Genomic DNA, 26,259 nt, shown 5'->3' on the forward strand with positions numbered 1-26,259 from the left:
GCCGAGATCTCGCCGCTGCACTTCAGCCTGGCAACAGAGCAAGACTCTGTCTGAAAAAAAAAAAAAAAAAGAGAGAGAGAGAGGCTTTCCAAGATGGTAGACAAGGTGAGCTGTAATTTGAAGATAGCCCTGAGTATCACCTAAAAAAGCAATGTTCCTGAGCAGGANTAAAAAAAAAAAAAAAAAAAGAGAGAGAGAGAGGCTTTCCAAGATGGTAGACAAGGTGAGCTGTAATTTGAAGATAGCCCTGAGTATCACCTAAAAAAGCAATGTTCCTGAGCAGGAAAAACAGGCCCTGCAAGCTGGGTAGCAAGCAGTTAAGTAAGAAGAGGGGAGTGTGGAAAGGAATGGGCAGCTGGCAGAGGCCTGGTGGACCCATCCTGGAGAGGCAGGCTCCAGACGCTGGAGGGCAAAAGATGTCTCGTTCTCTTCCAGCAGCGTCGCAACTGGATCCACACCAGTTCCAGTTTGTCCTCCCAGAAGAGCAGGGGTCCATCTGGGGACAGGCCCAACCCCTCTCCTTCTGACATGTCGCCCAGGTGGCTCTGGAGGTCTAAATCAGACAAGCTTTCAGCAACCCTGTTGGCAAACCCATCCCTGCACCTGCTGACCAAAGACCAAAAGATGAACAGACAGGGCAAGAGGGAGAGACAGCACATGGGTTTCCCAGCCAGCCTTCCGGAAAGGCAGATTTACACAGGTCTATCCTGTTCACCGTTGATGGCCCTATGGGCAAAGAGTGGAATCTTTTTCCACACATCTATTCTTTCAACCAGCTCAGCAGGAATGCACCCACACAGACATGTGACTCACACCAGCAGGTTTCTCATGTATTTTTGAGACTTAAAATAATGCTAACTTCAGGCCAGGCACAGTGGCTCACCCTGTAATCCCAGCACTTTGGGAGGCCTAGGCGGGTGGATCGTCTGAGGTCAGGAGTTCGAGACCAGCCTGGCCAACATGGTAAAACCCCGTCTCTACTAAAAATACAAAAATTAGCTGGGCATGGTGGCACAGACCTGTAATCCCAACTACTCAGGAAGTTAAGGCTTGAATCAGGAGGCAGAGGTTACAGTGAACCAAGATCATGCCACTGCACTCCAGCCTGGGTGACAGAGTGAGACTGCATCTCAAAAAAATAAATAAATAAAAATAAATGCTAACTTCAATAGAAAAGAACTTCATTCTCAAATGTTAGAATTGAGAGTTTGCTTCAGTGTGCTATTTTCATGGAGAAAAAATAATATTTATTCTTTTTTTCTGATCATGAAAGCAGTAAAAGTTTATTGGATAAACAGCTGGAAACTCAGAAATATAGTAACAATAACATAAAGGATGGGCGCAGTGGCTCATGCCTGTAATCCCAGCACTTTGGGAGACCAAGGTGAATGGATCACTTGAGGCCAGGAGTTCGAGACCAGCCTGGCCAACATAGTGAAGCACCGTCTCTACCAAAAATAAAAAAATTAGCCGGGCATGGTGGTGGGTGCCTGTGGTTCTAATTACTTGGGAGGCTGAGGCACGAGAATGGCCTGAACCTGGGAGGTAGAAGTTGCAGTGAGCCAAGATCGCATCACTGCACTCTAGCCTGGGCAACAGAGTGAGGCCCTGTCTCAAAACACATAAATAAGAAGAACACTGAAATTGCTCACGAGCTGGCTATTCCTTCATTCAAATGTGTGATGGAGCTCCTTCTCACTGCCAGGTCTGCTCTGGGCTATGGAGGTGAACACAACCAGAAGGGCCCTTGTTCCTGTGCCGCTGACCTGCCAGTGGGGGAAGCAGACAAGAGGCGATTCCATGGGCATGAAGTATGTCGGGTCGTCACAACGCCATGAAGAAGAATAAACAGGGCAAGAGGGACAGACAGACTACTTGAGTTGGGCGTTCCCTGTTTGGAGGGTCAGGGAAGATTCCAGAAAGAAGCAGAGTGAACTTTTGGATGTTTTTCCTTCCAAGCTTTCATCTAAATATTAACGTTCTTATTATCATTTACAAGTTTTTAGATGAAACTTCTTTAAAAAAAAAGTTTTTCTTAGAAAAGCAACACCTTTAGCCAGGCATGATGGCACATGCCTGTAGTCCCAGCTACTCGGGAGGCTGAGGTGGGAGGATCGCTTGAGCCTGGGAGGTTAAGGCTACAATGAGCTATGGGCACCACTGCAATAGACAACAAAAGCAAGATTCTGTCTCAAAAAAAAAAAAAAAAAAAAAAAGGAAAAAAGAAAAATTGAAAAGAAAAATAAAAAAAGTCATACTTGTTCATTGTAGGAGACCTGGAAGTGGTAGAAAATCTGGAAGGGAAAGGGAGAGAGAAGATAAATCTCCACAATGGTACCAGCATAGGATGATCCCTCCAGATGTATGGATTCATCTCCCTCCTGCTACCTTTCTCAATTGCTAAACTCACACGGTATTTACATGACTGAATCCTGCTTTTCTTAACCCCTATCATAAACATGACCCCATGTTTGTCAGAGCTTTGAAAGACAAAGTGCAAGAGGCCACTGTTTCCCTTCTACGTGGGAAAAGGCCGTCACAGAAGCCCAGGCGCCATGCTCTCCTGTCTGGCTGCCTGGGTGCCGCCCTGTCTGGGAAGATCCTGGGCCTCCATTCAACCTGTCATTGAGAGAACTTCAGCCAAATGATGAGTCCCAGATCTCCAGAAGTCAAACCCCAGGTAGAGGGATCACTTTGTGTCAGACCCAAAGGGAGCTGAGGTTGCCAGCAGAGCCAATGGAGTATTTGTTTCAGAGGTAGAGGCAAGGGAGGGTACACACCCCCAGGAGAGTCAGGTAAGAACCAAAGAGGAAGAAGACATAGATAGCAGGAATGCATGTTTTGAGAGTCGGAGTTGATGGCCCCTCTATCTCAGAGTCTGAGGCAGCCCCAGACTTCCCCCTCAAACTCCTACAGCAGAGATGCCTTTGTCTCAGGGAGCCTGCAAGGGCCCAGCTTCCTGTCTCAGGAAGCAAATGCAAACTGGTGTCCTTCCCACCCTCACCTGCAGCATCTCCGCCCTCAGCCATTTTCCCCTGGGCCTGGGCCTCCTCCTTTTTGCTTCCTAGCCTTATTGGAGCATCATTCTGGACCTATAACCACACACACCCACTCCCAACCCCACCAATCAGGTCATTAGAGAGTTTTATTTTATTTTATTTTATTTTATTTATTGTGAGATGGGGTTTTGTTCTTGGCGCCAAGACTGGAGTGCAGTGGCGCAATCTCAGCTCACTGCAACCTCCACCTCCCAGGTTCAAGCAATTCTCCTGCCTCAGCCTCCCAAGTAGTTGGGATTAAAGGCACCTGCCACCACACCTGGCTAATATTTGTATTTTTAATAGAGTTGGGGGCTTCACCTATCTGTCAGGCTGGTCTTGAATTCCTGACCTCAGGTGATCCACTCACCTTGGCCTCCCAAACTGCTCCCTACAAGCGTGAGCCACCGTGCCCAGTCAAGAGTTTTATAAGCAAAATGTTGCTCTTCAAAAAATCTTCCAGTATGTCTACTGTACCTAAGACTACACGAAACCCTATGAAGGGTTTGGTTCTCTGTGAAAGATGGATCCTGTTGGCCAAAGGTGTCAGCAGGTACTGCCCCAGATCTCACAATCTGCACTCATATCTTGCATGTTTCACCAAGATCCAAATGGTCTGGTACTTGGAGCAATCTTAGTTCACGCACCTACAAAGTCTTGCTACTTTCTTTTTTTTTTTTTTTTTTGAGACAGAGTCTCCCTCTGTCACCCAGGCTGGAGTGCAGTGGCACAATCTCAACTCACTGCAACCTCCACCTCCCAGGTTCAAGCGATCCTCCTGCCTCAGCCCCGCCTAGTAGCTGGGATTACAGACACGCGTCACTATGCCTGGCTAATTTTTGTGTTTTTAGTAGAGATGGGGTTTTGCCATGTTGGCCAGGCTGGTCTTGAACTCCTGACCTCAGGTGATCCACCCACCTCGGTCTCCCAAAGTGCTGAGATTACATGCATGAGCCACTGCACCCACCCAAGTCTTGCTACTTTCTAGCTGTGTGTCAGTAAGCAAATTATTTGCCCTTTCTGAGCACCTGGTTTTCTCATCTGAGAAAAAAAAAAGCAGGGGGGCGGGGAATAATAGTTTGCACCTCTTAGGGTTGTGTAAGGATCAAGAGGCGCACTGCCTGTGAAGTGCCAGCATATAGTCAGTGCTCAACAAACAGGGTACTTTGTCATCCATACTATTTTATGACCAAGAAACTTCTGGGTTGGCCAACGTAAGGAGGTATTTTTCCTGCCTTGAAAACTTTTCCATCCAAGACAAAGGTCACGTATTCAGATGCCTTCAGGCCGGTCAGGTGAGATAAATAAGAGAAGAGGGGTGTGGTAGAAATTAGGCAAACCGGAGAGGAGCTCAGGCTGCTTGATCTCTGGCAGGAATGCAAGGCTTGAGTTCAGATCTTCTGATTTTTCTCTTCTAAGGAAAGCCATAAATCTGGATTTTTTGTGCGTGTAAAATGACTGGATCTTTTAATGTGGCAGTAAGTCCTTTTTTAAAAAAACGAATGCAGACAAAACCAGTGTGTAGCGCTTTGCAGGGAATGGCGGGTTGGTGTGCTGAAAGACGCCTCGTTATAAAATGACATTTACATGGAGAGTAGTGGGGGTCTGCATGAGGGGAGGACAGGCGTGTGGGGCACAAAACGGGGGTGGGATTTGGAGTTTGTGTCTTGTGTGTGGCCTCAGGAGTGGGTGACTGAAGTGAGTCAACCCCCCAGAGATGAGGGGCCTCAAGAACAGGGAAGCCAGCATGGGGCTTTCTGGACAAGGACATGGGAAGGGCCTGAGCTGCCAGGGAAAACCATGGAATACGTGCCAAAATCTTTAGTGGGCAAGCGAGGTGACCGAATGACAGATACAAGGGGGACCAGAAGGTGGGAGATCGGGGAGCACAAACTTCTAAGGGAAAGCAGGGGTTACGATGCTACCTCAGAGAGGAGCTTTGCAATCTGCGTGGCATGATTGTGCAAAAGGCTTACCACCAGCCTCGTGCACACAGATGGTCAGCAAATATCAATTCGGGTAATTTATTGATTTTCATAATAAATACTTCCTGGGGGTATACTATGTGCCAGATACTAGGTGCGAGCAAGATCCCAGGGTTCCTTTATTGAGGGAGAAGAGAGGGCAGTGGAGAGCCAGGCGAGTTCACGAGCACTTGCAGGACAGTGGGGTGAGGATGATGGGGCCATACACAGACGTAGGGGACAGAGAGAGCCTCCTGGAACCCAATGAGCAAACAGGACAAGCATGTGACAAGGCAGGTGGACTACTGTCCCGACAGGGGAAAAGGTTCTGGAAGCTGGAGGCTGTGAATCAGCAAAGCAATGGAGGAGTTGAAAAAAATGTGGCAGAGCTGGCTCCCAGCCGACAGGGGTGGCATGCAGGACCTTCCCCCGAGTGAGGTTTCTCCCGGGACCTAGGAGATTCCACAGGAGGGTTTAAGTAGAAAAACGCCCAGCTTAACCAGCATTTATATCACCCAACTGTGTGCCAAACACTCTGCAAATGACTATAAAATAGGCACATTTACTTCATGTAATCTTTCTTCCTTTTTTTTTTTTGAGACAGAGTCTTGCTCTGTTGCCCAGGCTGGAGTGCAGTGGCGCGATCTTGGCTCACTGCAACCTCCGCCTCCTGGCTTCAAGCAATTCTCCTACCTCAGCCTCCTGAGTAGCTAGGACTACAGGCATGTGCCATCACACCCAGCTAATTTTTGTATTTTTAGTAGAGACAGGGTTTCACCATGTTGGCCAAGCTGGTCTTGAACACCTGACCTCAGGTGATCCACCCGGCTCAGCCTCCCAAAATACTGAGATTACAGGCGTGAGCCACCGCGCCTGACCAAATTTATGTAATCTTTCTACCAGCTTTATGAAGTAGGTCCACTATCTGCTAACATCAATTCCACAATCCAAAACTCTCCCAATCTAAAGATTTTCATAACTTATTTGGCAGCAAAATGTGAGCTGAACTGACATCTTTATTGATCCGAACTGACATTCTATCTTTGTGAATGTGTGTATGTTTCACTGCAGAAACGCCATGTTTGATTGCAGGGTACTGCCCCAGATCTCACCAGGGACGTTACAAACATGGGACACAGGCAAAGTGCTGCCTTTTATAAAATGCAGAACTTCTGAATTCTGAAACATACGTGATCCCAAGGGTTTGGGATAAGAGATTATATAAAACCTGTCAATATTCTCATTTTACAAATGAGGAAGCTGAAGGATAAGTAATTTCCCCAAGTTCATATAGGTAGTAAGTAAGAAAGCCACAATATGAACCCAGGAAGTTTGGCCCTGCAGTCTATGCAGCATTGCATCTAAGCTATTCTCCACTTTAGAAAGATGTCTACAGTTGCTATTAAGACAATAGATGGAGAAAAAGAAATAAAGAAGAATGCCATGGCAGTCAACCAGACATAGGGATGGAAGGGAATGGAGAGTTAAGAGATGTTTAATGGAAAATCGACTGAGCCTGGTGGTTGTAAGCTGGCTGGGAGAGGTTGGGCATCATACGCAGATAAGTAAACGACACATGGGGTTCTGGGTTCAGCACTGGGGAGGCCGGATGGCGGGTCACTCAGTGATGCAGGGAGCAGAAGAGGGAGGGGAGGGAGAAGAAGATCATGAATTCTGTATTCCATGTCATATGTTTAAGTTGGGATGTCAACTAGGTAAGTGGCTATACATGGCTGGTGCTTGAGAAAGAGGCCTGGGATCAAGATAAAGAGTTGGGAATTGCTAGATGCAGGTGGTCATTAAGACATGAGCATGGACTGAGTGGTGACACAAAGGTCTAAGTTAGAACGTGAAAGAACCCCAACCCTGAAGGGTAGGGAAGTAGAGAGGAAGAGAATGCCAGAGGCTGGGCATGGTGGCGCACACCTGTAATCCCAGCACTTTGGAAGGCCGAGATGGGAGGATCACCTGAAGTCAGGAGTTCAAGACCAGTCTGACCAACATGGCAAAACCCCGTCTCTACTAAAAAAAAAAAAAAAATTAGCTGGGCATGGTGGCCCATGCCTGTAGTCCCAGCTAATCAGGAGGCTGAGACAGGAGAATCGTTTGAACCCAAGAGGTGAAGGTTGCAGTGAGCTGAGATTGCACCACTACAGTCCAGCCTGGGCCACAGAGTGAGACTCTGTCAAAAAAAAAAAAAAAAAAAAAAAAAAATTGAAGAAGAAGAGAATGCAAGAGACTGGAAAGAGTGGAAAGAGACTGCTTCAAGAGGAAGGAAAAAGTCCTCAATGCCTGGTGCTCCCTCCCTCCTGCCCGCTCCTCCACGAGACAGGCGATCCCAGGAACTGTGGATGGGAGCTCATTCCAGGGACTGGTAAGAACTGGTCCTAGCATTTCCCAGTGCCACAGAGCCCAGAAACCAGCTCTGCCTGGTGCCCATCAGTAACGTAACCACCTCTGGGCTCCAGTTTCTACATCTAGCAACTGGAATAATAATGTCCATCTCATAGGCTTGTTGTGAGTATTAAATATACAAACAGAGAAGTCAGCATCCTCCCTGGATTTGTGGTGAGACCTCAAAAGGTTGTTCTAATTATCATTTATTTTATTATGTATAAGGTGGTGAAGAGTGGGTGGTGAGGGCATTTCAGGCAGAAAGAACACCATTAGCAAAGGTGTGGCAAGATGGCGTGTGTTCAGAGAAGAGACCTGTTGGGTGAAGGGTGTGTGGGTGGGATGTGGGGCCTGGGAGCAAGATGGACAATGAGGCTCAACAACCTCCCCCGCTCTGTTCCCTGTGTCACATGTTGTGGGATCCGCACCACCTAATCAGCATTCTCTTTAGAAATGCCTGCCACACCTTTGCTCCTCACCAATCCTTGCCTGCTACTGTGCAGGAACGGTCTCTAATCACCTCCCACTGCTGAGGGAAGCACAGGTCCTCGTCACCACCTGCCTGCACAGAACAAGCTTCCTAATGGATCTTCCTGTGCTGTCTTTCCTCCAGCACAGGCCCCAGGGCCATCTCTGTGGAACACCAACGTGGGCAGGCTGCCTCCTGCTTACAACACTTCCACATGGCCCATCGCCTTGGAACAGAGTGCATTTCCACAGCCCTCACAGGCTTCCTTTCCCGTCTTTCTCACCCTTTCTTTCCCTCTACAAACTCACACACTGCTCTAGGGTCTAGGCGACAAAGCCACCTGCCTTTACCAAGTGTGCCACAGACTTGTTTCTGAGCCTTTGCACATGCCAGCCCAACTAGCTTTCTTCCCCTAGACCTAGTCCACTCCCGTCTCAGTGCCATCTGGCCCCAGGACAAACCTTGATGCCAGAATATTCCACATGGTATTGTACCATTTGTTCCAGAGGTGTCTCAGTGCCTCACTGCTAGGCCATGAGCCCCTTGCCTGGCTCTTAATAGAGGCTCAGTAGCAATGCGTGGAGGGACTGAGATTACAGAGAAAGGGCCAGAGCATGGGAGCCTTAAAGGACATGCTAGGGGCTTAGGTTACGGGAAAACCACCGATGATGTCGGGGCCATGAACTGGCATCCTGACATGATCATGGATCATGTGGGGAAGGAGGGTGGAGGGGACGTGCCCAGGATGGTGGGACTTCTCCACCTTCAGAGGAAAAAGAGAGGCCGGAGATCAGCAGATGCCTGCTAGATCAGATTGCAATGACCGGAGAGAAGGATTGACCTCCACCACCCTTAACAATGACCGACTGAGAATATCTGCTCCTGTACTGCAAGATCAGAGCCAAGCCCTGCAGGTGGTAGCAGCGGGATGGGGGAGTCAATTCAATGGAGGGATTTTTCCAGGGGTCTATCAGAATCCACCCCTGGCTCTATATGTCTTCAAGCCCCCCGCCACTTTGCCTGCCCTCTCTCTCACTACCGTCATCGGAGGGTGCTCACCTGCCTGCCTTCGCTTTCTCCCACTCACTCCTTAGCTCATCTCCATATGGCTTTGACCTCACCCCTCCAGTGAGGCAGCTCTTGAAGGTCAACAGCAGCTTCAGGTGTTGTCCTTGTGACCTTTTCTCAGGGTTGACATATCACCTCTCTGTAGTCTTTATCCTTCTTCTCTCCTCTCCCTCTCTCTGAGTCTACTGTTACCTCTCCAATCACCCCTTGCACTGGTTTCTCATTGTATGCCAACCCCTTCAGAACAGGTAATTTCCTAAATTCTGCCCTTGGCTGGCTTTTCCTCTCTCTGTGCACACATTCTCTGAATATCTTTTATCTTACCACGCTTCAAGTTCTCATTTATTATTCAAATGATTCCCAAATCTATGTATCTAGACATAAGCTTTCTCTCCAAGCTTGAGATTCACAGATGGTGGACCATAAATGAGATATATTTCTTTTTTTTTCTTTTTTTTTTTGAGACCAAGTCTTGCTCTGTTGCCCAGGCTGGAATGCAGTGGCACGATCTCGGCTCACTACAACCTCTGCCTCCTGTGTTCAAGCAATACTCCTGCCTCAACCTCTCCAGTAGCTGGGATTACAGGCATGCACCACCATGCCCAGCTTATTTTTGTATTTTTAGTAGAGACAGGATTTCCCCATGTTGGCCAGGCCAGTCTCAAACTCCTGACCTCAGGTGATCCACCCGCCTTGGCCTCCCAAAGTGCTGGGAATATAGATGTGAGTCATTGCGCCTGGCCTAAATAAGATATATTCCTAACAAATGAAAGAAAAGATATTGTTTAAAGTTATAACTCAAAATCATGAAGGGGTCTTTTGATGGACCAGAAACTGTGGAGAATTCCTAAAGATGAAACGCTGATGAAATGATGATAGGATCGGATTGAAGAAAGAAAATTTAGTTTAAAATGTGGATGGGAGAGCACCATGACCAAGGAGGAAGGGCCTGGGAGCTGGAGGGATCTGGGGCAACCCAAAGGGAGAAACCATCAAGAGGAACTGCCACGTGTTTGGTCTCCATAAACCAATTCCTGCTCACATATTCACAAATGCCCAGCCAGCCAGAGGCAACTGGGTTCCCACCAGGTAGGGCAATGGCTGTCAGCTTGGGTCAGAGAGACAAAGCAGTGCTCCATGAATACCAGAAACTGGAGCACCCACATCCGCAAGACCAGCCTGTGCCATACCCTGTTCCCAACTGTCCACCCTTCCTTGTCTCCAACCTCACTTCCATCCCACTCTTTCCCAAAGCAAGCAGCACAGACATCAGACAGTCTAACAGAGTCTCTCAATTAAAACAAAGAGCACATCAACAATCAGAAATTATTTGAGTAAGGCCACACTATGAAAGAAATAGAATGAACCATTTAAAAAAAAAAGAAGAAGAAATTACAAAGTCCAAGTGTAATCATAGCAAGACTTAATACAATTCAAATACTCGGAAAGGGCAGGGTGCGGTGGCTCACACCTGTAATAACAGCACTTTGGGAGGCCGAGGAGGGTGGATCACCTGAGGTCAGGAATTCGAGACCAGCCTGGCCAACATGGAAAAACCCCGTCTCTACTAAAAATAAAAAAATAACTGGGTGTGGTGGCACAAACCTATAATCCCAGCTACGCAGGAGGCTGAGGAAGCAGAATCGCTTGAACCTGGGAGGTGGAGGTTGCAGTGAGCCGAGATTGCGCCACTGCACTCCAGACTGGGTGACAGAGCAAGACTCCATCTCCACAAAAAAATTAAAATAAAATAAAATTTTAAAAAAGCAAATACTTGGAAGAATAAGGGAGGGTCTAATAACCAAGAAACAAAAACAAATTTAGGCAAGCTGTGATTTAAAAAAAAAAGTCAATAAGCCATCTCAAATATTTTTTAATAGAAATAAAAAATTAAGCAGATGAGTTGACAACAAAATAATTACAATTTATAAGGATTACTGAGCTAGGAAGGAAGTAGGATAATACATTCAAAGCACTGAAAGAAAAAAACTGCCAACCAAGAATATTATACCTGACAAAACTGTCCTTCAAAAATGAAAGAGAAATAAAGACTACCAGACAAACAAAAGCTGAGTTCATCACTAGACCTGCCTTACAAGAAATGCTAAAGGAATTTCTTCAAGTTGAAATGAAAAGATGCTAACTAGCAACATGATATTAAAAGAAAGTATGAGACTCATTGGTAAAGGTAAATGTATAGACAAATATAGAACACTGTATTACTGTAATGGTGGTAGAGAAATCACTTTTAATTCTCCTGTACAAGTTAAAAGACAAAAGCATTGAAAATAACTATAACCAGCCAGGCATGGTGGCTCACGCCTGTAATCCCAACACTTTGAGAGGCCAAGGCAGGCAGATCACTTGAGTTCAGAAGTTCAAAACCAGCCTGGCCAATGTGGTGAGACCCCATCTCTACTAAAAGGATAATAAATTAGCCAGTCATGGTGGCACATGCCTGTAATCCCAGCTACTGGGGAGGCCAAGATAGGAGAATCGCTTGAACCCCAGAGGCAGAGGTTGCAGTGAGCTGAGATCACACCACTGCACTCCAGCCCAGGCAACAGAGCAAGATCCTGTCTAAAAAAAAAAAAAGGAAGGAAGGAAGGAAGAAAGAGAGAAGAAAGAAAGAAAGAAAAAGAAAGAAAGAAAGAAAGAAAGAAAGAAAGAAAGAAAGAAAGAAAGAAAGAAAGAAAGAAAGAAAGAGAGAAAGAAAGAAAGGGAGAGAGAGAAAGAAAGGGAGAGAGAGAAAGAAAGGAAAAAAAAAGAACTATAACCAAAAATATATTAAAAGATACTGTCTTCATCAATTTACTGTTGCTATAACTGAATACCTGAGACAGGGTAATCTATAAATGAAAGAAGTTTATTTTTTAAAGTTCTAGAGTCAGGGAAGTCCAAGGTCACGGGGCCCCATCTGGTGGAGGCCGCCTTGCTGGTGGGGACACCCTGTATAATCCCAAGATAGTACAGGATATCATATGGTGAGGGGGCTGAGAGCACTAGCTCAGGTCTCTCTTCCTCTGCTTATAAAGCCACCAGTTCCACTTCTGTGATAATCTATTTACCCATTAATCCATTAATCTAATAATGGATTAATCCATTCATCTAATAATGGATTAATCCATTCTTAAGGGCAGGGCCCTCATGATCCAATCACCTCTTAAAGGCGCCACCTCTCAAAAACTGCCACACTGGGGATTAGGTTTCAACATGAGTTTCTGATGGCACAAACATTCAAGCCTTGGCATATGCACCCAGTGAAGAGATGTAAATTATGATAATAATATAAAGTGTGATGGGGGTAGAAGTTAAAGTGTAAAGTTTTTGTATGTGATTAAACTTAAATTATCAGCTTAAAATAAACTGTCATAACTATAAAATATTTTACCTAAGCCCCAAGGTAACTACAAAATAAATACCTATAGAAGTTACACAAGGGTCAGGCATAGTGGCTCACCCCTGTAATCCTAGCACTTTGGGAGGCCGAGGCAGGTGGATCTCCTGAGGTCAGGAGTTCGACACTAGCCTGGCCAACATGGTGAAACACCACCTCTACTAAAAATACAAAAATTAACTGGGCATGGTGGCGCATGCCTGTAATCTTAGCTACTTAGGAGGCTGAGGCAGAAGAATCACTTGAACCCAGAGGGTGGAGGTTGCAGTGAGCTGAGATTGTCCCACTTCACTCCAGCCTGGGTGTCACAGCGAGTCTCCGTCTTCAAAAAAAAAAAACAAAAAAAAAAAAACAAGAAGTTACACACACACACACACAAAAGGAATCAAAGCATAGCAATACAAAAAAAATAAAACACAAGGGAAGACAGCAAGGAAGAAAAGACAGACAAAAAAACACCACAAGGCTATCAGAAAACAGCTAACAAAATGGCAATAGTAAATGCTTTTCTATCAATAATTACTGTAACTATAAATGTCAGCATGTATCACTATACCCTCTTAGGACTGCTTTTGTTGCATCTCATACGTTTCACAACTCAACTGACTGGGAAAAAAATGACAAACTCAGCCCAAAGTTAGCAGAAAGAAAGAAATACCAAAGATTAGAGCACAGATAAATAAGATTGAAAAAGAAAAACAACACAAAAAAATTGGCCAGGCGAGGTGGCTCACACCTGTAATCACAGCACTTGAGGAGGCCGAGGTGGGCGGATCACCTATGGTCAGAAGTTCAAGACCAGCCTGAACAACATGGCGAAACCCCCTCTCTACTAAAAATATACAAAATTAGCCAGGCGTGGTAGTGCATGCCTGTAATCCCAGCTACTTGGGAGGCTGAGGCAGGAGAACCCGGGAGGCAGAGGTTGCAGCGAGCCAAGATCACACCATTGCACCCCAGCCTGGGCAAAAGAGAGAGTCTCCGTCTCAGTAAAGAAAAGAAAAAAAATGAACAAAACTAAGAATTAGGTTTTTGAAAAGATAAAGAAAATTGACAAATCTTTGGCTAGACTAACTCAGAAAAAAAGGTAAAACAGTTAAATGAAATCAGAAAAGAAAGAGGAAACTATAAAATTCCTAGAAGAAAACACTGAGGAAAATCTTTGTGACATTGATCTTCACAGTGATTTCACAGATATGGCACCAAAAGCACAGACAACAAAAGCAAATATAAAAAGTGGGACTACATCAAACTAAAAAGCTTCTGCACGGCAAAGGAAAGAATCAAGAATGAAAGGCAACCTATGAAATGAGAGGAAATATGTTCAAACCATATGACTGGTGAGGGGTTAATCTCTAAAAAATATAAGGAACCAGGCACAGTGGCTCATGCCTGCAATCCCAACACTTTGGGAGGCCGAGGCAGGAGGATCACCTGAGGTTAGGAGTTCCAGACCGGCCCGGCCAACATGGTGAAACCTCGTCTCCACCGAAAATACATTTGCGGGGTGTGGTGGTGCATACCTGTAATCCCAGCTACCAGGGAGTCTGAGGCAGGAGAATCATTAGAACCCAGGAGGCAGAAGTTGTAGTGAGCTGAGATTCCAGCCTGGGTGACAAGAGCAAAACTCTGTCTCAAAAATAAAATATAATAAAATTAAAAATATAAGGAACTTCTACAACTCAATAGTTTCGAACAAACTAATAACCTGATTTTAAAATGGGCTAATGATTTGAATAGACATTTCTCCAAACAAGACATACAAATGGCCAACAAGTATATAAAAAAATGTTCAATCCCTATTTGAGCACTAATTATCACAAATCATCTGGGAAATGCAAATCAAAACAGCAATAAGCTATCACCTCACACCTATCAGGATGGCTATTACCAAAAACAGAAAAGATAAGTGTTAATAAGGTTGTAGAAAAATCGGAACTCTTGCACACAGTTGATGGGAATGCAAAATGGTGCAGGTGCCACTATGAAAAACAGTATGGAGGTTTCTCAAAATATTAGAACTAGAACCAGCATATAATCCAGCATCCTACTTCTGGATATTTCCAGAATAATTGAGATCAGGATCTTAAAGAGATATTAGCACTCCTATGTTCACTGCAGCACTATTCACAATAGGCAAGATGTAGAAACAACCTTAATGTCTATTGACAGATGAATATATAAGGAGAATGTGGTATATACATATAGTGAAATACTATTCAGCCTTTAAAAAGAAGAACTTTCTGGCCGGACGCGATGGCTCACTCCTGTAATCCCAACACTTTGGGAGGCCGAGGCAGGTGGATCATGAGGTCAGGAGTTCGAGACCAGCCTGGCCAATATGGTGAAACCCCATCTCTACTAAAAATACAAAAATTAGCTGGGCATGGTGGTGCGTGCCTGTAGTCCAAGCTACTCAGGAGGCTGAGGCAGAAGAATCATTTGAACCTGGAGGCAGAGGTTGCAGTGAGCAGAGATCATGCCACTGCACTCCAGCCTGGGTGACAGCGTAAGACTTCATCTCAAAAAAAAAAAAAAAAAAAAAAGACACTCTGCAATATGGGACAACATGGATAAAGCTTGAGGATGTTAGGCTAAGTGAAAAAAAAACCTGTCACAGGACAAACATTGCATGATTCCACTTATATGAGGTATCTAAAATGGTGAACTTTATGGAATTGAAGAGTGGAATGGCAGTTACCAGGGACTGGGGGAGTTACTAACCAGTAGGCATCAGGGTTCAGTCAAACAAGATGAATAAGCTCTAGAGATCTGCTGTGCAACATTGGATCTCCAGTCAACAATTAGGTACTGCACACTTAGAAATTAGTTAAGGGGAGAGATCTAATGTGAAGTCTTCTATGACAAAAATTTTTTTTAAGGAGTTTAGAAAAAAAATACATTTTTTTAAATAAATGGAGGTGGAGGTTAGGCGGGCAGCATGGTGGCTCATGCCTGTAATCCCAACACTTTGGGAGACTGAGGCGGGTGGATCACCTGAGGTCGGGAGTTCAAGACCAGCCCGACCAACATGGAGAAACCCTGTGTCTACTAAATATACAAAATTAGTCAGGCGTGGTGGCCCATGCCTGTCATCCCAGCTACTCAGGAGGCTGAGGCAGGAGAATCACTTGAACCTGGGAGGTGGAGGTTGCGGTGAGCTGAGATTGTGCCATTGCACTCCAGCCTGGGCAACAAGAGCGAAACTCCATCTAAAAAAAAAAAAAAAAAGAAGAAGTTAGACTTAACCTTATACAAAAATTAAGTCAAGATGGATTAAAAACTTAAACGTAAAACCTAAAACCATAAAAACCCTAGAAGAAAACCTAGGCAATACCATTCAGGACATAGGCATGGGCAAAGACTTCATGACTAAAACACCAAAAGCAATTGCAACAAAAGCCAAAATTGAAAATGGGATCTAATTCAACTAAGGAGCTTCTGTACAGCAAAAGAAACTATCACCAGAGTGAACAAGAAACCTACAGAATGGGAGAAAACTTTTCCAATCTATCCATCTGACAAAGGTCTAATATCCAGAATCTACAAGGAACTTAAATAAATTTACAAGAAAAAACCAACTCCATCAAAAAGTGGGTTAAGGAGGCTGGGCATGGTGGTTTATGCCTGTAATCCCAACACTATGGGAGGCCGAGGCCGGCGGATCACCTGAGGTCAGGAGTTCGAGACCAGCCTGGCCAACATGGTGAAACCCCATCTATACTAAAAATATGAAAATTAGCCAGGCGTGGTGGTGGGCACCTGTAATCCCAGCTACTCGGGAGGCTGAGGCAGGAGAATCACTTGAACTGGGGAGGTAGAGGTTTCAGTGAGCCGAGATCCCACCATCGCACTCCAGCCTGGATGACAAGAGCAAAAACTCCGTCTCAAAAAAAAGAAAAGTGGGTGAAGGATATGAACAGACACTTCTCAAAAGAAGACATTTATGTGGCCAACAAACATATGAAAAAAAGCTCATCATTGCCAGGCGTGGTGGCTCACACCTGTAATCCCAGCACTTTGGGAGGCTGAGGGGGGCAGATCACAAGGTCAGGAGATCAAGACCATCCTGGATAACATGGTGAAACCCCATCTCTACTAAACAAAAAATTAGCTGGGCCTGGTGGCGTGCAACTGTAGTCCCAGCTACTTGGGAGGCTGAGGCAGGAGGATGGCGTGAACCCAGGAGGCGTAGCTTGTAGTGAGCCAAGATTGCGCCACTGCACTCCAGCCTGGGCGACAGAGACTCTGTCTCAAAAAAAAAAAAAAAAGAGAAAAGCTCATCACCACTGGTCATTACAGAAATGCAAATCAAAACCACAATGAGATACCTTCTCATGCCAGTTAGAATGGCGATCATTAAAAAGTCTGGAAACAAAAGATGCTGGTGAGGATGTGAAGTAATAGGAATGCTTTTACACTGTCAGTGGGAGTTTAAATTAGTTCAACCACTGTGGAAGACAGTGTGGAAATTCCTCAAGGATCTAGAACCAGAAACACCATTTGACCCACCAATCCCATTACTGGGTATATACCCAAAGGATTATAAATAATTCTACTATAAAGACACATGAACACATATGTTTATTGCAGCACTGTTTACAATAGCAAAGACTTGGTACCAACCCAAATGCCCAACAATGATAGACTGGATAAACAAAATGTGGCACATCTACACCATGGAATACTATGCAGCCATAAAAAAGAATGAGCTCACGTCCTTTGCAGGGACCTGGATGAAGCTGGAAACCATCATCTTCAGCAAACTAACACAGGAACAGAAAACCAAACACCACATGTCCTCACTGATAAGTGGCGGTTGAACAATAAGAACACATGGACAGAAGGAGGGGAACATCACACACTGGGGCCTGTTGTGGGGGTGGGGGGAAAGAAAAGGGAGAGTATTAGGACAAATATCTAATGCATGTGACGCTTAAAACTAGATGACAGGTTGATAGGTGCAGCAAACCACGATGGCACATGTAACAAAACTGCATGTTCAGCGTATCTATCCCAGAACTTAAAGTAAAATTAAAAAAAAAAAAAAGACCATACCATTTTGCATACTCTTGAGCAGTATATGAGAGTTCCTGTTACCATCTCTTTGTATTGTTCATTTTTAAGATTATTACCTCAGACATTCTAATAAGCATATAGCAAAAATATGTGTGTGTGTGTGTATGTGTGTGTGTGTGTATACATATATATGATAGACCATTTCTTTCTTTCTTTCTTTCTTTCTTTTGAGATGGAGTCTCACTCTGTCACCCAGGCTGGAGTGCAGTGGCGCAATCTCAGCTCTCTACAACCTCCGCCTCCCAGGTTCAAGTGAGCCTCCTGCCTCAGCCTCCTCAGTAGCTGAGATTAAGGCATGTGCCACAATGCCTGGCTAATTTTTGTGTTTTTAGTAGAGATGGGGTTTCACCATATTGGTCAGGTTGGTCTCGAACTCCTGATCTTATGATCCGCCCACCTCAGCCTCCCAAAGTGCTGGGATTACAGGTGTGAGCCACTGCACCCGGGCCACTTCATTTCTTCCTAACATCGTCACATAGATGGACAAAAGAGGGGATAAAGTCTTAACAAAAATGGTTTTGTAAACACAAACACTGACCAGTGACTATTTTAACAATATGATAAAAACAGTATTATAAAAGAAAAAAAAAGGAGGCTAGAAAAAAAGAATTACTGAGCTGGAAAACTGAGCTGAGAGACCCTTCTGGAATGCAGCATGAGAAGAAAAATATAAATTAATATATTTAAGGGATATGAAAAATACATTCTGAAGTTCCAACATCCCTCTAATGGATGTTCTAGAAAAAGAAAACAGAATAGAGAGAATTTTTTAAATGTTAAAGTTACAAAATAGAACAGTAAATAATATAATACTATGTTACCACCAATCAATGCTGACAATTTATTGTTTTACTAAATGTGCTTCAATTAATTTTTTTTTTTTTTTCTTGAGATGGAGTCTCACTCTGTCACCTAGGCTAGAGTGCAGTAGCATGATCTCAGCTCACTGCAACCTCCACCTTCTGGGATCAAGCGGTTCTCGTGCCTCAGCCTCCCAAGTAGCTGGGATTACAGGTGCGCACCACCATGCCTGGCTAACTTGTGTGTTTTTAGTAGACAGTTTCACCATGTTGACCAGGCTGGCCTCGAACTCCAGACCTCGGGTGATCCTCCTGCCTCGGCCTCCCAAAGTGCTGGGATTACAGGCATGAGCCACTGTGCTCAGCTCAATTAATTTTTTAAAAGAAATAAAACATTATGGACAAGGCTAACAGTCTTACTGACCCTAATCTCCTCCCTTTCCCTTAGGGCAGCAACCACCATCATAAATTTGTATATACTTTTCCAATACAATACACAATACAAGAATGTATATAATATATATGATGGCTTTGTATGTGACTTTAAGTAATAACACTGTATGTAGGGTTCTGCAACTAGCTATTTTCACTCAGCACTATAAGTTTTGGCTTTCTCCACATTTATAAAGAGTCAGTTAATTTCTGCACACTGCTATAGAACATTTCACTGTACAGCTATACCACATTTTTATATAGTGCTTTATTTATAGATGGAGTTATGCAGTAGTTCCAAATTTTTACCATCATGAAACAATGAAACAATATAATAATAGTACATATCGCCTTCTGCACATGAGTGAAGGTTTCTCCAAGTGTATACCTAGAAGAATTATAAGATGATAGGATATGCACATTTCCTATTTTACTAAAGTCTGCCAAATTACTCTTCTATTTATACTCCCACGAGCAGTATACGGCTCTTCCTATTTTCCCTTATCCTCACCAATACTTATTATTTTCAGACTTGTTAGCTTTTCCAATCTGATAGGTGAGAAATTATACCTCATTATGATTTTAATTTGCATGACCCTGATTTCTGCTAAGGCTGATTATCCTTCATGGTCTATCAGACATTTGGGACACTTTTTCTGTAAACTTCCTCTTTAAATCTTTTTTCTATTGCATTTATAGAGTCTTTTCTCATACACAGTTTTTAATTTTTATATAGTCAAATTTATCAACCTGACAAGTGATATATATATTAGACCATTTCTTTCCCTTCTTTTTTTTTTTTTTTTTTGTTTGTTTGAGATGGAGTCTCACTCTGTCACCCAGGCTGGAGTGCAGTGGCCCCATCTCGACTCACTGCAAGCTCTGCCTCCCAGGTTCACACCATTCTTCTGCCTCAGTCTCCTGAGTAGCTGAGACTACAGGCACCCGTCGCCACGTCCAGCTAATTTTTCGTATTTTTAGTAGAGACCGGGTTTCACCGTGTTAGCCAGGATGGCTCCTGACCTCGTGATCCACCCATCTTGGCCTCCCAAAGTGCTGGGATTACAGGTGTGAGCCACCATGCCTGGCCCAAGTTATATATTTTTAAAATAATAGATGAATAGGCCAGGCATGCTGGCTCAAGGCTGTAATCCCAACACTTTGGGAAGACAAGAAAGGAGAATCCCTTGAGGCCAGAAGTTCAAGACAAGCCTGGGCAACACAGCAAGACCTCATCTCTACAAATAAATAAATAAATAAATAAATAAATAAATAAATAGCTGGGTGTGGTGGCTTGTGCCTGTAGTCCCAGCCACTTGGGAGGCTGAGGTGGGAGGATTGCTTGAGCCTGGGAGGTTGAAGCTGCAGTTAGCCATGATGGCACCACTGCACTGGTGCCTGGGTGACAGAGCAAGATCCAGTCTCAAAAAACAAAAAGAATAAATGAATATTTCTCAAATCCAAAGAAAAATGCGAGTCCTTAGAATTGAGAGGGTGCACCTGGTGTTAAGCAGGATGAATACAATCAATATCTATTAGACACAGTGTAGTGAAATTTCAGAATATGATTGAGCGGTTTTTGTGTTTGAGGCACAGGTTGTGCTTGCTTTTCACAGTGAGGCCCAGAAGAGAGACAGTGAGCTCTCTGAGTACTGGGGAGATCTAGCAAGGGAACCAGGAAGGTCTTGAGCATTCACAGGCCTTGAGCTGTTGATCATGGCAACTTTACAACTCACCAGGCTCCTTGAGACATTCCTGGAAACAGAATTCTGGAGACTCATTATTCTGAGCATGGATGGAAAAATTTTGTTGTTACTGCTGTTTTGTTTCGTTTAACACAATAACTAGCAATGGAGAGGTCGCAAAGCATTTTTTACATATTTGGATGAATCATTAGAAACTTTTTTGGTAGCGTAAAAAATGGTTGAGTGTTAGGGATTTCCTAGAGTTCAACCTAATAGACAATTTTATTACATACTCTTAACCCTGTGAGATACATAGTATTACTATCGACTGTTTTACAGGTGACCAGCCAGTAGGGCAGAGAGCTGAAGTCTGTCCATGGGGCCACATGACTTCTAAGAGGCAGCAGCCAGCCTGCCTGGTTCCATCTTCTGGCCTGATTCTTGGGTAACACTGCCCCTGTCTGGAACAGAGAAAAAAACATGTCATGTTCTCTCTCTCAGGATAGTATCCATCAAGGAGGTTATCTCACTTCTTAGTTTTTGTTTTTGAGACGGAATTTTGCTCTGTTGCCCAGGCTAGAGCGCAATGGTGCGATCGTGGCTCACTGCAACCTCTGTCTCCAGGGTTCAAGAGATTCTCCTGCCTCAGCCTCCCGAGTAGCTGGGATTACAGGCACCCACCGCCATGGCTAATTTTTGTATTTTTAGTAGAGACGGGGTTTCACCATGTTGGCCAGGCTGGTCTTGAGCTCCCGACCTCAGGTGATTTGCCCACCTCAACCTCCCAAAGTGCTGGAATTACAGGTGTGAGCCACCACACCCAGCCCCTCTGACTTCTAGGGAACTTAGGCTCAAGATAATCAGTGGTAAGAAGTGGCGTTTGCTAAGAGAACTTGACCTTGATATTCAGATAAACATCCTTCAAGGAATAACCTATGAGCTAGAGAAAGAGTAGTCTGTGAACCAAAGACCATCAGGTGAGTGGAGCAGTGAGACAAAGAGCTATTGCTGTGCGTGTCCCAGCTGCCAAGCTGCTGAGCCTTAAGTAACCAGTGTGCTATTTCCTTGCATCATAATTGTTCAGAATGGGACACCCTCCCCAGCCTGGATGCCAATTTCAGCAGGCCTGAGATTTTTCTGCTCATGCTTAGAATAGTCTGTGGTTGCTTTTAGTTGCAAACACAGTCTCAAGTCAGAAATTGGAATGTTAATGTGAGGTATTCATCAACACTCTGAGCTTATTTTTACCTTACATTCTTCTCTCTTCCCCCAGCGTAGGCCTGGCCAGCTGGGAACCTCCAGTGGAGACAATGCAGAGGGCTTGGTCTTCTCTCTCTTTCCACTTGACCTCCCCGAGCCAGTTACCATAGAGTTGGCTTCAGACTGTCTTGGCCGGCAGATGTTAAATTTTGCCTCTGTTTTTACACCCCCTCCACTCAAGTTACCAGCTGAGTGCCGGCTCCAGTCTCTTTCTCCCAAAGTCCTCTCTAATCTATGGATGTGCCTCAAGTCCAATTTCATTTCGGGTGGTCATCTGAGACCCCATCCTCAGCCCTTAGGCATTCAGTTCCAACCTTCTCCCACTAGGATCCCTCTACATAGACTCAAGACATGGAGTCCTTGCAGGCTTTCTCTGCCATGGGACCTACCTCTGTTAAGAAGAAACTCTTCTGCCTCTCTAACCCAGAAAAAACTCTGGGGGTGCAGGCTGGTCCCGGTGAGGTGGCAGCAGCCCCACCAGAGCAGCTGGTGAGCACTCCTGTCACCCTTTAGATTTCCCAGGGGAAACTAGACCCTAGGCCACCCCGCCCCCCAGTTGGAGAGGTCTCATGTTAGGCTCTTTTTATTTTTTCTTTTTCTTTTTTGAGATGGATTCTCGCTCTGTCATCCAGGCTGTGGTGCAACGGCGCAATCTCAGTTCACTGCAACCTCCGCCTCCTGGGTTCAAGCAATTCTCCTGCCTCGGTCTCCTGAGTAGCTGGGATTACAGTTGTGTGCCACCATGCCCAGCTGATTTTTGTATTTTTAGTACAGACGGGGTATCACCATGTTGGCTAGGCTAGTCTCAAACTCCTGACCTCATGATCCGCCCGGCTTGGCCTCCCGAAGTGCTGGGATTACAGGCATGAGCCACCGCGCCCGGCCTCATGTTAGACTCTTAAAGAAGCTGCCCCACAGACACTCACCCTTACCAAGTGTGAGATAAGGGAACAGGAGCTCACCTGTCCCCAGGATGGGACTCGCAGCACAGCTTTCTTCAAGGACATCCGCCATACAACATCCTCCCATCACCTCTCTGTCTACATTTTCAGAGTCTCAAAGTGGGAAAGGGGTTTCAAACTCTTAGATCAGATTTTTTGGCATTTCCATAGAAAATCATCCATAAGGTAACTCAGGCTCTCACTTTGGATCTTCACATCTATGGTGCATATTGGTGTCTAGTGGAAATTTCAGTTTTAAGGCCCTATTCTATTTATATGCATTGACCTTTTTATCTTCATAAGGTCAGACAACATTTTCCATTTTTAACATGAGAATAATTCATCTCTGAGGGCCCAGAGAGGTAAGGCCAAGGTCACCCAACTGGCCAGTGACAAAGCTAGGATGCCAACCAGGTCTATCTGGCATCCTCTGGGAGGTGCACGCTCAAGCCCAAGAATCTGAGGACACATAGAGAAGCGTGTCTCTCATTTGAGGGCCCAGGCCCTGGGTGGCGACGTGAGGCTCTGTGCTGCCTGGAGCAGATCTGTGTCAGCTCCTGTGGCTTGTCGTTGCCCACGTCCCCACAGGACACATTCCAGGACCTAGTTTCGGAGAGGCGGCTGGGAAGACGAGATCGATAATTCTACCCTTCTGGCAAAAGCCCCATCTGGATGTGACTTTCAGCTCGAAGGAGTGCGCCAGGACGGCTGACTCACCTGGTCTAGCATCCAAGCCAAACACTGGGAGGAAAGGGCTCAGTTCATCCAAGACTGTGACTGCAGAAGAACGGGGATCCTGCACTGGGATCCCAGCCATGCCCTTACCTTGGTGTTTTCTCAGTCTGTGTGGGCCTCCTTTTCTCCATAACTTCTGCGAGCTGTGGTAGCAAGGCATGCCAGTGCTTCCACAGGTGGCCCAGCGCCACACAGGAAGGTGTTGAGAGGTGCGAGATGGAGCAAATGACTCAGCTGGTCCCTGCAAGAGGGGGAGGATGTGGCACTGGCCAGCTCCCAAGATGGGCTGGGTTTGGTCTCCAGGGAGGTCCAGTCTGGTGGGCATTTCCAGCATAAGCAGTTGGGCAAGAAGCCAGGGTCCATCCACAATGGAGTGTCCACCAAACATCCGGATGCACAGCAAAACACTAAATGAAATAGAAAAATATTTCCAATACATTATTAAGTGAAGGGCCTGGAAAGCAGGAGCCCATCTTCACCAAAGCAGTGAACTTGCTTCTGGAGAACAGGCCTGAAAGGTAAAGGCACAGGCAGGGTGCTTGGCTCCATCAATTCCTGTGGGTTCTTCAAAGGGTCAAAGAGGGTCCCAAGGCTGACCCACAGGTGTGGGGTCAGGACAAAGTCCAACCCCTTCCCCTTCTTGGAGTCATAGACACTCACCTCCATCTCTCCTATATCCTCTCAGGGATCTGCGGGCTGGTCTTCTACACACTCTAAACACAAAGGGAGTCTTCATAGCCCACACCATTTTCCTCAGACAACTGGGCCACTCACTGGGCACCCATCTGTTAAATGCTCACCTCAGTGATGCCAGGAGGTCCCGCTCCCACCCCAACCCCAGCTTCTGGGTTTGTTTATTTTGACTCTTATCCTCTCCATCAGAAAGAAGGAAGGACTGACCTCTCACTGTTATGCATATACACTTGCCTATGGATTCTTAAAGAAAGTTCTAGAAAGAGGCCTGGCATGGTGGTTCATGCCTGTAATCCCAGAACTTTGAGAGGCCAAGGCAGGTGGATCACCTGAGGTCAGGAGTTCGAGACCAGCCTGGCCAACATTGTGAAACCCCATCTCTACTAAAACTACAAAATTAGCCGGTGTGGTCCCATGCACCTGTAATCCCAGCTACTCAGGAGACTGAGACAGGAGAATCACTGAAACCCAGGAGGTGGAGGCTTCAGTGAGCCGAGATCTCGCCACTGCACTCCAGTGTGGGTGAGACAGAGCGAGACTCTGTCCCAGAAAAAAAAAAAAAAGTTCTGGAAAGAAACACAGCAAAATGTTAAGAGTGGTTGTGACAAGGCCTCAAATTCCTACTGCCTTCTCCCCATCCCCCCCTGGAGTCCGCAACCATCTCTGAACCCACATCCATCCCTCCCTCCAGAATCAGAGACTGAGGCAAACTCTCCATCTGTGTTCTCACTGCCTCTCGCCGTGTCCTTGCTCTACCTGCTATGTAAAACTCATCTCCGAATACATCACAGAGTTGTCAGGAGTAAGACTTGTGAATTCTTCATGTAGTACCTGATCAATATAAAGAGCTCAGCCAGGCACAGTGGCTCATGCCTGTAATCCTAGCACTTTGGGAGGCCAAGGCGGGTGGATCACCTGAGGTCAGGAGTTCAAGACCAGGCTGGCCAACATAATGAAACCCCGTCTCTACTAAAAAAAAATACAAAAACTAGCCGTGCATGGTGGTATGCACTGTAGTCCCAGCTACTTAGGAGGCTGAGGCAGGAGAATCACTTGAACCCAGGAGGCTGAAGCTGCAGTGAGCCAAGATCACACCACTGCACTCCAGCCTGGGTGACAGAGTGAGACTCTGTTTCAAAAAAAACAAGAAAAAAAGAAAGAGAGTCCAATACATAGTAATGATGATAATTACTCCACTTCTCAGTGCCTCAGTTTCATCATCAGTAAAATGAGGTGATTATAGCACCTACCTCATAGGATTGTTAGGAAGAATAAATGAGGCTGGGCACAGTGGCTCATGCCTGCAATCCCAGCACTTTGGGAGGCTGAGGCGGGTAGATCGCTTGAGGTCAGGAGTCCGAGGCTAGCCTGGCCAATATGATGAAACCCTGTCTCTACTAAACATACAAAAATTAGTCAAATGTGGTGGCAGGTGCCTGTAATCCCAGCTACTCAGGAGGACGAGGCCTGAGAATCCCTTGAACCTGGGAGGCAGAGGTTGCAGTGAGCCAAGATTGAACCACTGCACTCCAGCCTGGGCAACAGAGCGAGACTCTGACTCAAAATAAACAAACACATAAATAAATAAATAAGCCAAATGTACGTTAAGTACTTAGAAAAGCTCTCAGCACATAGTAGGGCCTCTGTAAGTGTTTGCTAGTGACAGTATTAGCAGGACTAATCAGTATTGCTAGTATTTGTACATTCTTCCATTTCCTCCAAAACCTTATTCATCCATTATTTCTCCTTTCTCCCACAATTTTTTTTTTTTTTTTTTTTAGAGATAGGGGTCTCACTGTGTTGCCCAGGTTGGTCCTGAACTCCTGGCCTCAAGCGGTTCTCCTGGCTTGGCCTCCCAAAGTGCTGGGATTAGAGGCATGAGCCACCATAACTGGCCTCTCCCACAATTAAATCTGTCTTCAGGTTCATTCTCTTAGTTTATTGAGTCAACTGTCTCCTATCTCCCACATCCACCCCATGATCTCATTAGCCAACCTCTCTCCACCCCTCAAGGCCAGGCATCTGAAAAAAAGTGGGTTTCAATATTCAGTCTTGTGCATTTACTCACATTTAGCTCAACACCACTGATGACACAGCACAACCTGTCTCTCCTCCCACTTCTCTAATGAAACTCTTCCAGCAAAGGCCACAGGTGACTGCCGTTTACCAAAATTCAAAGGACACTTTTCAGTTTTTATATTTCTTGACCTTTTTTCCTTATCTGACCCCACTGAACTCACTCTCTCCTGAAGCTTTCTTTCCTTGCCTCTCCTGCTCCTCTCCTACTTCTTTGGACTCTCATCT

At 45.3% G+C, this 26,259-nt stretch overlaps 2 protein-coding genes across 3 annotated transcripts in view; both read right to left on the reverse strand.

Annotated features, from left to right (window-relative positions):
* Positions 1-26,259, reverse strand: part of EIF2B5 (eukaryotic translation initiation factor 2B subunit epsilon) — a 566,918-nt gene that overhangs the window by 239,940 nt on the left and 300,719 nt on the right. The window lies entirely within an intron of this gene.
* LINC02054 (long intergenic non-protein coding RNA 2054) overlaps positions 5,049-26,259 on the reverse strand; it is a 45,189-nt gene continuing 23,978 nt past the window's right edge. For both annotated transcript variants that reach the window (XM_025375180.1, XM_025375181.1), the window contains 2 exons: positions 23,245-23,669; positions 5,049-5,454 (listed from right to left, as the gene is read on the reverse strand). In XM_025375180.1, the coding sequence (XP_025230965.1) occupies positions 5,114-5,454; positions 23,245-23,650 (747 nt within the window). In that variant the 5' untranslated portion in view covers positions 23,651-23,669 and the 3' untranslated portion in view covers positions 5,049-5,113. The remainder of the gene's footprint in view (positions 5,455-23,244; positions 23,670-26,259) is intronic.

The sequence above is a fragment of the Theropithecus gelada genome, chromosome 2, assembly GCF_003255815.1.
Source record: "Theropithecus gelada isolate Dixy chromosome 2, Tgel_1.0, whole genome shotgun sequence".
Lineage (NCBI taxonomy): Eukaryota > Metazoa > Chordata > Mammalia > Primates > Cercopithecidae > Theropithecus > Theropithecus gelada.